At 36.0% G+C, this 14,420-nt stretch overlaps 1 protein-coding gene across 3 annotated transcripts in view; it reads left to right on the forward strand.

The window, feature by feature from the left end:
- kdm6a (lysine (K)-specific demethylase 6A) overlaps window positions 1–14,420 on the forward strand; it is a 58,743-nt gene that overhangs the window by 9,829 nt on the left and 34,494 nt on the right. For 2 of the 3 annotated variants that reach the window (XM_051118837.1, XM_051118840.1), the window contains exons 6-7: window positions 3,262–3,306; window positions 8,105–8,225. In XM_051118837.1, the coding sequence (XP_050974794.1) occupies window positions 3,262–3,306; window positions 8,105–8,225 (166 nt within the window). The remainder of the gene's footprint in view (window positions 1–3,261; window positions 3,307–8,104; window positions 8,226–14,420) is intronic. The other variant, XM_051118839.1, reaches the window with a different exon arrangement.

Raw genomic sequence — 14,420 nt, forward strand, 5'->3', positions numbered from 1 at the left:
TTCATTTTTTGCACTCAGTCTGTTATTTTTGTTGTTAAGGAATTCAGAAAGTATGTGCGTTATTTTTGTTGTCATTTTCTGTTTGATGAATAACAGAAGTTGTTTGGGAGACAGTATCTCTTGTTGGGTTTGTGTAAAGTATGGCTAAGCAATTAATTGAATTAAAAATCATGGTTGTGAATTGTGTTTAAACCACAAAATGTTGGCAATTAAATAAACGGTCTGCATGCACTGCGTGGTTCTAAGTAAAGGGGCTCTCCGTTCTTCTTTTGTTTGTTGTATTTCAAAAGACGTGTGGGTGGGGTTTATTTATTTATTTATTTTTTTGTAAAGAGTAGTGCTGGGCGGTTTGACCAAATATTTATATCACAGTTTTTTAGGATTCAGTCAGTTTCATGGTAAATCACATTTTTGTCCTGACTCTGCTTTTATGTTAATCGTAATGCAGGAAACCGTTGCAGAACAACTGCATTTTTTTTTTTTTTAATTACGATCCAAACAAACATGCTTCATACAGCATTAGCAGTTTTTGATGTAAATTAGTTTGTATAATTTCAAAATTTAAAGCAAAAACTGAACTGTCTGTCCTTAGCTATGTGATATGATATTGTTAGCTTTGCAATTATACATAAAACATATCTGAAAGAAACAAAAACAGCAGACAGGCTGAATGAGAGCACAAATTTGTTCTTTGACAGCAGGTGGCGTTTATGGAACAGCAGCAATACAGTGTTTTCTTGAGTCCTGCTGTAAACAAAGCAGCTGTGATTTTAAACTACTACATTAATATACATTATACAAAGGTAAGATGAAAACGTATCATCTAAGCTTTTCTGAAGACAGTCAGTTCCCCTCAGATACACTGATACATAAACCCCTCACTCCCAGTTCAGTGTTTAGGATTTTCTTCCTGTGTTTCACGCAATGTGAACAGTGAGCTTCCTCTTGCGTCCTCTTTAGCATCTCTGGCTGTTTAAAGTAAAGGCTGTTTACAGTTGGTTTATTTGCCCAGTTAAAGGGATAAAATCTGCTTACCCCCAGGGAATCCAAGATGTAGGTGACTTTGTTTCTTCAGTAGAACACAAACAAAGATTGTTAACTCAAACCGTTGAAATCTGTTAGTCATATAATGGCAGTCAGTAGGATCCATGGCTTTGAGAGTAAAAAAAAAAAACATACACAGACAAAACCAAATTAAACCCTGTAGCTCGTGATGATGCATTGAGGTGTTAAGACACAAAAAAATCAGTCTGTCCAAGAAACTGAATAGTATTTATATAATTTTTTTAACCTCTGATCCACCGCAATGTCCAACTGTCCGAAAGCATGTTCACAACAGCCGGCGCGCAAGCAACCATAACTTCAGTTGATCAGGCTCAAAAGTTGGGAGTCGGTAAAAAGTTAACACTCCCCGGTGAGTTTGCGCAAGCAAACTCAATCTTTTAGTCTTAATCGGTTACAACAATTAGGATAAGGACAAGTAATTACCATTTTAAGTAGCCGTCGTACCAACAATCTCACGGTGTAAACAATAAGTGACGTATACGCACAACAGATCACTTCCGTGTATGCGTCTACTATGTCAGAGAACATTGACGCGTCACGTGTCGGCTGTTGTGAACGTGCTCAGGACAGTTGGACATAGCGGTGGATCAGAAGTAAAAAATAAATAATTTTCAGTTTATTGCACAGGCTGATTGTTTGGTGTCTTAACACCTCAATGTATCGTCAAGAGCTGCAGGGTTTAATTTGGATATGTTTGTGTATGTTTTTTCGACTCTTGATCCCATTGACTGCCATTATATGACTGACAGACTGCAACGGTTAGAGTTAAAAATCTTCGTTTGTGTTCTACTAAAGAAACAAAGTCACTTACATCATGGATGCCCTGGGGCTAAGCAGATAAACATCTGATTTTCATTTTTGGATGAACTATCCCTTTAAAGAATTAATTGTGTTTTATTAATTGTTCTAAAAGTTTTCCAAACATTAGTCAAAAGTGTATGCAGTTAACTCAATTAACAATACTGTGTACATTGTTTAGCCACGTGTACCGTAAGCAGTTTTTTTTTTTTTTTTAATAATTCATATCGTTTGCATAATTCAAACTGGTTTACTGTTTAAACCGGTATATCGCCCAGCACTATTTTAGAGTGGCTTCCAATATGTACATGATCAACAAGCTTTGTTTCAAGAGGTGATCTGAGTTTGGTTCACGTTAAAGGGCCCGTTGTGATTAACCTACAGCGTTGCTGTGTGTGTTTCTAGCTCTGTATTGGCATGTCTTCGTCGTTCTACACGCATACAGCCAAAACACTAGTTGGCAGTGCTGGCTGCAGCAGCAAAGCGCAAGCAGATAACTTTGCTGGAGAAGTGGCAACAATGTTGACAAATCGACAGCTAATGTTACTTCTGTTGCAAACACATTTAATAAGTTGTGTAACACTCTTTTAAATCTGTTGTTCTTCATGGATAAACCATGGATGTTTTAGGGTGTTTTTGATTAATTTATGGTTTATGACCTTCTCTGTCCTCACTTGTTTTATTAGAAGCTTAAAAATGCAACACTCTGGCACAAGGTGATTAAATACTGCAAGATGCGATAAAGAAATCCGTTTGCTTTGTTTAACATAGTCCATTTCTGAGTTAAAATTGTTGTTTGATCTTAGACAGGGGCAGATTTGTTTAAAATATGCAATATGTGTCACACATGGATTCTCTCCAATATCTGCCTCTCTCAGCGTTCACAAAGTGCTAGGGATAGTTGGTCACTGTAACATTGAATATACATGGTTTCTTTTGGACTTTCTGGAATGAGTTTTTTTATGTCTCATAAATGTTTTTGGTCAGTGTAGTTGACTAGTTTACCCCTTTTTTTTTTTTTTTTTTTTTCCTTCAAATTTTGAGGACTCGTAAGGATTGACTTGAACTTATGTGATTATACTGTCTCTAGTCAGGTTACATTAGATTACATGTAGCATTCAAGATCTGCTGAAGACCAATATTGTGTTCAGCTGGTAATCTTGTACCGCCATTGAATGGTAGTTGGGTCTTAAAGGATTATGGGAGAAGCATCACATTCCCTCATTCATGAATCAATCAACTTTTTTTTTCCTCCCCAATAGTGTTTTAAGGTCAATTTTATAAATTAATGTATAGCGTATGAAATTTGATAGGATATTGGTATTGATTTGGCAAATATATGTACAGATGGTATGTTGTGATATTTACTACTGGAGGTCCCCTCTTTCCTTGTCTTAGGGCAGTGCAGCGCACCCCCTCAGATGCCCATTCTGGACAGAGAAGGTAGGCATACCATGTTGGTTTTGTAAGGGTATGCCTCAGACATGCTCTGTAGATATGTTGCTCAAGCGGCAAGAATATTTGCACTAACTTGGCAAAAGAACTTATGTGTTGATAGCTTTTAGAAATAAATCGTCTGCTTCGTTGGTATGCTGCAGTTGTAAGTAGCTGGGTTTGAAAGCACAAATGACAAGCTTTATATGTTAAAACTCTTACATTAATTATGTGAAATGTTCATATTTTTTTTCTTTTAAAGAAGTCCTTTTTAAATTATCCTTTTGATTAGTGTTTGCTTTTTTTAGGTGGATATAATGGTTGTTCTTGCAGGTAGTTTGCATTATGTAAAAGTATTTAATGGATAGTTGCACAGGCAAGGTTAAAATGACAGTTTACCAAAAATGAAAATTACCCCATGATTTACTCGCGCTCAGGCCATCCTAGGTGACTTTCTTCTTTCAGACGAACACAGTCAAAGTTATATTAAAAAATATCCTGCCTTTTCCAAGCTTTGTAATGGAAGTGAATGGCTGTTGAGATTTTAGTCCGATAGAAGTGCATCCGTCCGTCATTAAAAAATGCTGCACAAGATCTCCGGGAGGTTAATAAAGGCTCCCTTAAGCAAATTAATGCATTTGTATAAGAAAAATATTTAGAAATTGAGGAATCACAATTTTTGAATAAAAATATTACCAAATGTTAGAATTAGACAATGATAACAGTAAATAGAAAAAAAGCAGTCCAACCTCGGCGCACATTATTAACTGCTCACGTGTGACGTGCTCCTAACGCTAAGTGACATTCGCACAGAATATGCTTTTGTGTTGACAAAGATGCAATGCAGGCAGTAGTGTTGCACGATATACTGGGTACTTAAAAGGTGTTGCAATACCCTCCTTTTAAAAATGGTACGATTCCGCAGTTTACTTGTACTGGTACTTTTAAGAATGCATTTTAATAAGAGCCGTATTTCTACTCTAACCGTTGCAGTCTGTCAGTCATATAATGGCAGTCAATGGGATCCAGAGTCGACAAAACATACACAGACAAAATCAAGTTAAACCCTGCGGCTCTTGACGATACATTGAGGTGTTAAGACACCAAACGCAGAATTGTTTACTACACAAATATGCGTGACGCTCGCAGTGTTTTCAGCCTCTGCCGCCTCAATATATGAGTACATGATCATGTGAACGTAATCTCTTAACATAACTGCTCTGAGAGTCACTTCATGAGCATTTTACCATTTCTTTTACGGAAAAATAATGTCATATAATAGAGACCCTAAAGGTTTTCACAGCAACCTGTCAAAATAAAAGTTTGGTTTATCTTGACAGTCAGAAATATATTAATATATTACTTAATGTAAAGATAGTAGTACTACTACTACTACTAATAAAAATATTATTAAAACAGTGTTTATGGAATATTTACCAGAAAATTGTAAATACACAACACAGTATTTCTGAAAAAAATAAATAAATAAATAGCCAATAATAAATTAATTCTTTATTAAATCTAATTATCCTTTATAAATTAATTAGACATGCTTTTTATTATTAACATGTAATGAAACGATTAAAATAGAATTTTTAAGTTGACGTTAAAAATTGTTAAAAATTGAGAATCAGTCAAATGTTCGGGAGAAAAATTGAGATTTACATTTTTTGCGCATCCACATGTGAGTGGTGTTCCAGTGGATGGCGTAGATGTGGTGTAAGCTCCACTAGTCTCTAAAATATGCTAGTCATGCGGGGAAAAATAAAAAATGCTCCCCCCTCCCATTAGACTGTTGTGGATTACAGTGGATTTTTTTTTTTTTTTTGTCTCATATGGTTCCATGTAGCTTTGAGGTCCTTGGCTCTATTACTCATTGAAAGTCTAATATCTTTGTCAAGTTTTTGTTCGTAACATGGATCATTAAGTTCAGTGTGCAGTGACTTTAAAGCATGTGACCCAGTAACTGCTTCTTGCTTGCTAGTAAATGATGTAATCTTCCTGTGCCTTTCAATTCCAGAGCAGGAAGCTGAGATGACCACCTTCCTATTTTCACTCGCTGTCACTCTTTCATTCTCGCAGTCATTCTTGTCCACTCGCTTGCCAATCTTAGTAATTCAGGGATCAAAGAGGTTGAGAGACAGAGAGATGTATAGCCTGGCAGATATGTCACGATTTTCCATACCATAATAAAATCTGGCAAGATTTTGCTTTTGGTTTGTGATCCTAAAGTTTGTGGTTAAAGTAATCTTACTTGCCTTTTAATTTTGTATTTGTGGAGTTTTGAAATGGAGAAAGCAGCTGTTTTTTTTTTTGATTAGCTGTGTGGTTATGTGCTGGGTTGGTTTTGGCATGAGTTTAGGACGACATGTAACTTATGATATTTGGTTTACTGGCTTCCAGTCCTTTTAGCAAGATTTGCTTAGATTTTTGGTTTGTGTGTGGTGCTGGAAGAGCAAGTAAGTGGGATGTTGATGCTTAGCTTTGGGGCAATATCATGAATATTTACAACTGGCAGCGCTCAACACTAAGGATTTTTTTCTACTGGCCCAGTCGGGCCAGCGGTTCAAATTTGTACTTGCCCGGCCAAAATTTTCACTGGCCCTGCCACAAAAAAATAAAATAATTGCTGTTATCATTGTTTTTGACTCATGTTATCTTTTATTTTAATAAATAAGCTTTAACCAACATTTTACATACCAATTAAATTGTACAATTCTGGATTTCAATTTCAATACGACAGTAAAACCTACTAGCCTAACAAACATTATACAAGTTCAAACATTATTTGTTTGTTCAAAAATTCTTATTATTAATATATTATTACAAATGAAAAGGTGGTTTAGTGAAAAACAGCACAGGCTGAAAGAACGCAAACTCAGTCTCTGCCAGCAGCTGGCACAGGTGGAATAACAGTGATATTACGTTTCTTTGGTTACAGCTGTAAACAAAGCTGCCCCGTGCTTATGAACGCTACTTTAAATGCACTACACAGAGGCGATGAAAAGAAAACTATATGTAAACATTTCTTAAAACAGTCAGTTTCCCTGAGATACGTTCATATAAACCCTAGTTTCAATATTTAGGATAATATTTTCAATATTTTGCGCATTGTGAACCGTGATCTTGCTCTGCCAGCTAAAGTATTTTTTTCTCTTTGCCTTCATCTTCAGCGTCTTTGGCCTCTGTTAACGGATGTTTAAAGAGTTCGTAATATTTCCACACATATGACATTTTGAAAAATGATTGCAGGCAGTTCGCGTGCAAGCCCGGCCAGAACAGAGATCGGTTGAAATGTGACCGGTCGATTGGTGCATCTGTACTCCACTGTATAGATTAAATACAGATTATTCATCATTAAAGCTACAAAGTTAATTGTCAAGATGAGTATTTTGACATACTTTTATAGGCTATTTGTCCGTCAGAGACGCATCTCTCTGGGATCGCTTGAAATTTTAAATTAACAAGGCTTAAAACGTGCAAATGATACACTTTCGTGACGACGCAGTAGTGGCCCGATAGGGTCAGTGACAAATTAATCAACTGTCCTGAGTGTCTTTCACGCTGGCCCCGGGCCATCGGGCTCTCCTTATTGTTGTGCCCTGAATTGGAAATAAAATTAACCAGCATTGGGGCTATAGAGATTATGAACTATCGGTTAATTGTAGATAATAATTTAAGCAATAAAACTAATTGATGTTTGATTAATCAAGGTGTGTAGTTTTGGGGCATCTCTGGTTCATGCGCAAAACACATGAAGCAGATACACGGAAGCAAGCTGTGAGTGACGGTGACGGGGCTGGATCTTTTGCACAAATAATTCACAATGTACGAATTAAGCTTTTAACGTGATCCAAAAAAGTACGTTAAAATAGAAACGATGCATAAAATAAAGATTGGGAACAGGTCAGAGCCCATCTTTTGTCTCATATCTTCATTTTTTTTTTTTTTTTTTCTCCTAATATTCCAAAGCAACTGACACCGATTATAAATGGTGAGAAAAGCAAAATTATATATTACTGAGCTGCTTCTGTGAGATGAGGATATCAGAAAATAAAATATTGTTAAATTTGTGGAAATTTGTGACTAATCTGCAAAACTCGTAATGAAACTGAATTAAAAAGAATTTAATTACCAGTCACCATGCTAATTGATCTAAGAACACTTGTGTATTTCTTGGTCTTTTTAATTGCCTGTCATGTAGTGTCATAGCTTTGGCTCTTGTGAGAGTAATGTGATTTCCAGGAATTGAAGAAATGAGAAAGCTTTGCGTTCTGCCATGCAGAGCTCTCGCACACTGCAGTGCTCTGCAGAGAGAGCAAAAAAGACTGTTTGGAGAAAAGGGGAGAGGAGGGGGATTGAGGCCATTGAGTTCAGTGGGCTGTGGCTCAGCAAAAACACCCTCTGTTTGTCTGAGCGAACACTGTGTAAGCAAGCAAAACCCACTGCTGTGAGCCGACCACGTGTTGCAATCTCTGTCAGAGGCGGAGATCATGTGTAATAGTCCACCGCGTGTGCGTGTTTGAATGTCATACATGTATATGCAATATAGATAGATGGGTTACAACAGAGTCGATCATGCAGCACTAGTGTTTCATTTCCATTGCACTGATGCTTCTGCTGTCAGCTTTTCCTTTTGAAGCACATGCACCATGGAGTTTAGTTATTTGTTGCTTCAAATCATTCATTTCACAAATTTTAATTTAAATTTTTTTTTTTCTGGTTGTAATTCTAAGTTAATCATTGTTAATCACATTGAGTTTTTCCCTGTCTTAAGATTTCTTTTGTCATTTCTTGTCTTCCCCAGGGCGATTAAGGCATTTCAGGAGGTGCTTTACATTGACCCTAGTTTCTCAAGAGCCAAGGAGATCCATCTGCGACTCGGCCTGATGTTTAAAGTCAACACAGACTATGAGTCGAGCCTCAAGGTATGTCTTTTTACGGCTACGTCTCCATCTCTGTTACATTTTAAGCATTTATGCACTTGGCATGTGACTAGCATTGCATTCTAGCTTCAAATTTTTTGAATTCATGCATTCCCTGGGAATCAAACCCTTGATCTTGGCATTGCTTGTCCTGTGCTCTACTGTTGGAGCTACAGTAGCTATATGCTCTATATATGCATGGTTTTTACATATGTTAAACAGTTCAGTAGAGATACTGTAAAATTTTATTTGTTTTTAGTAATATGACACTGGTTGCAGTGCAAGTCTTTGATTCATGGTGCTCCAAGAACTGTATTTTCTAACAGGCTTAATTGTTGGGTAAATGTGACTTAATACAAGACACTGGCCTTCTGAATGTTTTTTTATTGGAATTGCTGTTTGTTATTAAATATTGTGATGCTGGTATCAGTAGTTTAGTTAAGACTGTTGCCATTGTCATTAGGTCATTGGTCAGGGATAGTGTTGGAAATGTTTTGCATTTGAGACAGCAGGCCTTATGTCCTTTTTGAAGTACATCTTTAAAAATTTTTTTTTTTTTTTTTTTTTTTTTTACACCTATAGATTAACTTGGTTGTACTTGCTTATACTTAATGCGAATGTTTAAGTTTATCGGCTTTATGTGTTCATTATAGTGGTTGAAAGGTTAAATATAACTGCTCTGAAGATCCTTCGTTTTTTAAAACTAAGGAACAAGGAACAAATTTCCATCTAATTAACATGTCACAATGCTGTTTATTTTAGCTTGTTGATCACAGTGTTCTTTTAATGTTTATTTTTGCATTTCAGTACTGTAGAAATGTATCTTTTGTTTGTTCGTGGTGGGTTGATTAGCCATCTTATAATTAGATCCTCCAGTCTCTTGGCTTTTTTCAGGGATTACAGAGCTGCAGGGTGTTTTTGGCAAACAATTGTTTTGTAGGGCACTGAGTCACAAGTGATTCTTGACCTATGTCAAGCCTTGCGGTCTTATCATTGAATACACTAACAGTGTTTTTTATTTGCTTATATTTTACGGCTTTTTGAGTGTTGTTGTTTTTTTGGATCAGGTTTATTGTCCTATGAATTTCTCTTCTTTTGAGGGCAGGGAGAGCATCATTTTTGCATCTCTGCATGCTAGTGTGAGTGTGTGTGTGTGTGCATGCTGAGTAGCCATCTGGGTTAAAAGAAAGTGACCTCGTGTTGACTTCGTCCTCTTTTCAGAAATGTTTCCGTTGTTCCTAACCTGAGGAGTCATCTCTTCTTAATCCCACTCTCTGGTCTGAAATCATATTACCCCATGATTTACCCTCAAGCCGTCCTAGGTGTATATAGCTTTCTTCTTCCAGATACCATCGGAGTTATATTAATAAATGTCCTGGATCTTTTCTGGATCTTTTTTTCTTTTCTTTTTTTTTCAGAGATTGTGTGTTTTAATTTTTCTGATCCAAATCCGATATTCTAATTTGTTATTGTTAAACCCCACAAAAGCCACAAACATATTATATAAAACACCATAAATTTTTTGTGCATTATATTTCAGGTTTTTTGATGCCATTCCATAATTTAATGTGAGGTACAGATGAATATTCAAGTCAAGTTCATGTAAATTCTTCTTTCTCCACTGCGGCCGTCTGTCATCCTCCATTCAGCATTTAAACTGCGTGTCGCATTCGGTTAGGACAGTCCAGACGATCAAACTCTCTCCAACATGATTAAACGTATCTAATATTATACTTGGTCTGTAAATAAAGATCAGTGGTTTTACATAAAAGGACTTTATCTTGCTGGAGTTTCATGCTGTTTCTAAGTCATGTTAATTATGGTGTCTGTTGGATCACAACACTGGAGTTGAGATCACTATGTTCTTCATGAGCACATTAACTGAAATTTAAAACTGTTAAAAGAGAAGGCTCAATAAATTATCGTACAGATTTAATACACTACGCATTATGTCTTCACTTTGTGCTTTGAATTTTTCTGTAAGCAGAGCTCCGCGCTGTGACTTGCTTCAAGTGCGTCATTCTGTGCACGGGATGCGCATGAGCGCTTTGTGCCCCTCAGTATGGGAGCCTTTCGTATTATAATATTTTAGTGCAACAAAGATTATTAATAGCCTTTCTTGTTCGTCTCATCTGTTATATGGTGTTGCCAAAGGGATGTGAGTTTTGTTGTGGTAGTTTGCTAGAGTTTTCCCTCTATTCCTCGATTTTTTTTTTTCATTTTAGCTTGAAAATGCATGTGCGCTTTTTACTTTACGAAATAACGCTTAGAATGTTTTATTAACAGAATGAATAAAAATACACCATGCTATATATAGGCTTAAAATAACACAACTTACACAGTTTAAATTTAGGAAACTGAAAATCAGCAAACATGGTGGAACCAAATGAATATGAAACCAATGTTTAAATTTCTGAAATTTATGAAATTTGTCTGCTGCTGATCTGTGATGCGCGACTGTCGTTCAACACACTGCATCGAGCAGCCACGTTTTTTAATTGTTGTATCTGTTCTCTAACTAAATTATTTTTATTACTATTTAAAAAAAAGTTTTTTTTTTCCTTTTTCACTAATTTTAGATTTTATAAAATTATTGTGCACTCATGATTTTTCTAGAGTAATTTTTGTTACTGAATTATCCACTAACCTAGTTTATAACAGTATTTTTGTCATAGATTATAATTATATATTCATTCATTTGTTGTTTTTCTTTACAATAAAGTTGTCTATATTTAGTAGATGTGTGTAATACAAAAGAGTGATGATCAGGTCAACACACATTGAAGAATAGAAAATTAACACAGATTGAAAAAAAAAACAAAAAAACAAAAAACTCTGCTGGTATCGGATCGATATCAGTATTGGCAGATACTCATAATTTTTGGTATCAGATCAGGATTGGTTCTGAAAAAGTGGTATGTGACTATATGACTGCAGTGACCATCTGGATACACACTGCATCTGGGTGGCTACGGTGACCTTGGAATAAGATTGAAACAGACTAATATTAGCGTAGATTTTTTTATTTTTTATTTTAATAATGTAGCAAGTACATCGGATGTTATGGGAAGTGTTCCCGGTTCCGGCTGACCTAATTAATGCAGCCTAAACAACCCTTTAATGGATTTGAATAATAGAAATATGTTAGTGTGTTGTGTGTAAGCCAGGTTTAAAAGGGTTTTTAATCTAGATTTAAACTGACAGAGTGTGTCTGCCTCCTGAACAATGTTAAGTAGATTGTTCCAGAGTTTGGACGCTAAATAGGAAAAAGGTCTGCCGCCTTCAGTTGATTTTGATATTCTAGGTATTATCAAATGGCAAGAGTTTTGAGAACACAGCAGATGTGGAGGACTATAGTGCAATAAGAGCTTGCTCAAGTACAAAGATGCTAAACCATTCAGGGCTATGAGTAATTAACAAGATTTTGAAATGTGTGCAGTGTTCAGTAGGGAGCAAGTGCAGTGTTGACAGAACCGGGCTAATACAATCAAACTTCCTGATTCTAGTGAGAACTCTAACTGCTATATTATGGACCAGCTGGAGTTTATTAAGCACGCAGAGTAACCACCCAATAAAGCATTACAAAATTTAACCGTGAAATCACGCACGCATGAATGAACGTTTCTGCTTTTGCCATTAAGAGTGTAGGTCATAATTTAGATATATTTTTTAAGATGGAAAAATATGGTTTTACAAATTCTAGAAACAAGGAAAGATTGCTATCAAATAGCACACCTAGGTTTCTAACTGATGATGAAGAATTCACAGAGCAGCCATCAAGTATTAGACAGTATTGTAGGTTATTACATGCAGAGGTTTTAGGTCGGATGATTAACACCTGTTGTTTTTTTTGTTTTTTTTTCTCAGAATTTAGCAGTAAGAAATTACTAGTCATCCAGTTTTTATATATCAACCAGCTAACAGTGAAAGCTTTCCTGACCGTATCTCCCAAAGGTGACATGTAAAGCGTGAAAAGCAACGGTCCTCGTACTGAGCCTTGAGGTACTCCATACTGCACTTGTGATCGATATAATACCTCTTCATTCACTGCTATGAACTGATGGTTAGATTCGTGAGAAAACCAGTCTCCTCTTGGCTTATATTAACTTCTCACTGGAATTTACACTATGCCTATATCCTACGTCATTCGCTGGAACACCATTCTCTCATGTACACATGTACGACAGTTAGTTGAAGCTAGAGATTTGTTTAAAATTTTAAATGTGCATTTTTGTCTTACACAAATACATAGATTTACCTCAGAAGGCCTTTATTAACCCCTCAGAGCTATGTGGAGCACTTTTAATGATAGATGGATGCATTGAATTGGACTTCAAGAAATCAACAGGCATTCACTGCCGTTATAAAACTTGGATGAGCCCGGACACATTTTTACAATAACTTCTATTGTATTTGTCTGAAAGAAGAAAGTCATTTAAACCTAGGATGGCTTGAAGGTGAGTAAATCATGGGGTAATTTTAATTTTTTGGTGAACTGTCACATTAAGGGCACCAGTGTGCTTAGTTCATAAGGTTTATAGCATCAAATCCTCGGTCGGATGCATGATTGGTAAACACTACATGAAGTAGTCTGTGAATGGTTGTTTTACTTGTCAGTCAGACAGTTTTCCCTTCATAAGTGGGTGGTTCTTGGATTAAACTGCGGAGTCTGAATGTGTGTGAATGCAATGCATTAGACATCCTCAACTCATCCTCAACCACTGTTTAGGGTATTGTGAGCCCAAGCGAGTGAGTGCTAATAAGTCACGAGAACTGCACGTGCAGCACGTCCACCCTTTGCTTTGGGAAAGGGTGGCAGGGGCTGGTTGGCAACCAGCTGAATGCTCACCGGCACCCTGTGTGTCCCACTTACGGGAACAAAGCGGCAGCTCTTAGGGCAGGCAGCAGTGCTCTCTTCACTCTCCCTGCATTCTGTGACACTCTCCAATACAGCCCTGCACTCCTCAAACATAACCCTCTGGTAAGTGTCTATCATAAAAGAGAACAGGAGTTGATCTTGCTATTACATCTGCATTTTACAACAATGTATCTGTAGCGTTAAGTGCCGTAAATGTGTTGCAGAAACGCCATGCTTTGTTTATTGCAGCGCCATCCCTTTTGACATTGCTGTGTCATATAGACCGACACATGCTCTGCTATCTGCATTTATAATTTTGAGCACTGAGGATTGTGGTGTGCATTTGAATCTGAAATTATATTTATGCATAGTCCTTTGTGGGGTTGTTATTCTTAGCTCAATCATAGTAATATACATATGTTTTGGTTTTTTATAGGTTTCAGTATTAACTAATAGCAGTACATTGGCCATTAATTAATTTACCGTAAATAATATTGTTAATCAGCCATAGCATAAATATAATCATAAGCCCACATTTCTATATTTGTTTTTCCCTAGTTGCATAGCATACTGACCTTATTCACTGTTCATGACTGAAGCAGTTACTGCAGCTACAGCAGAATTGGAAGGCGACCAATCTGTATTTAGAAATAGAAATATTAATGAGAAGAATGCTCTATATGGCCACTGTAGGAATTTCTAGTTAAAAGAGCTAATGAGCTTTGATAATAAGGTATTTACTCAAGTATGTGCATTGATCATTGTCACCATTCCAGTTGATGGGAGCTGTACTTGTGTGTCCATTATCCATATAAAAGTTAAATGCTTAATAAATATATTCCTTTGTTGGTTCTTTGAAAAGACAGTTAAACAAAACAGCATTCATTTGAAATCTTTTTTTTAAAGTCTTTTGTAACATTATGAATGTTTTTTCTGTCACATTTGATCAATTGAATTAATTTTTTCATCATTTAATGCATCCCAGAACTCACTGACCCCACATTTTTAACAATTGTGTGCTTGACACTGTCTGCTTGTATATACACTTGAAGTAAAAAAAAAATATACATATACCTTGCAGAATCTGCAAAATGTTAATTATTTTCCCAAATAAAAGGGATCATAAAAATGTATGATATATATATTTTTTTATATAGTACTGACCTGAATAAGATTTCACATAAAAGCTGTTTACATATAGTCCACAAAAATAAATAGTTGAATTTATAAAAAATTAGCCCGTTCAAAGGTTTTCATACTCTTAATTCTTAATACTGTGTTGTTACCTGAATGATGCACAACTTTATTTATTTATTTAATTATTTTTGTTTAGTGATAAT

Source organism: Labeo rohita, chromosome 9, assembly GCF_022985175.1.
Source record: "Labeo rohita strain BAU-BD-2019 chromosome 9, IGBB_LRoh.1.0, whole genome shotgun sequence".
In the NCBI taxonomy this organism is placed as follows: Eukaryota; Metazoa; Chordata; class Actinopteri; order Cypriniformes; family Cyprinidae; genus Labeo; species Labeo rohita.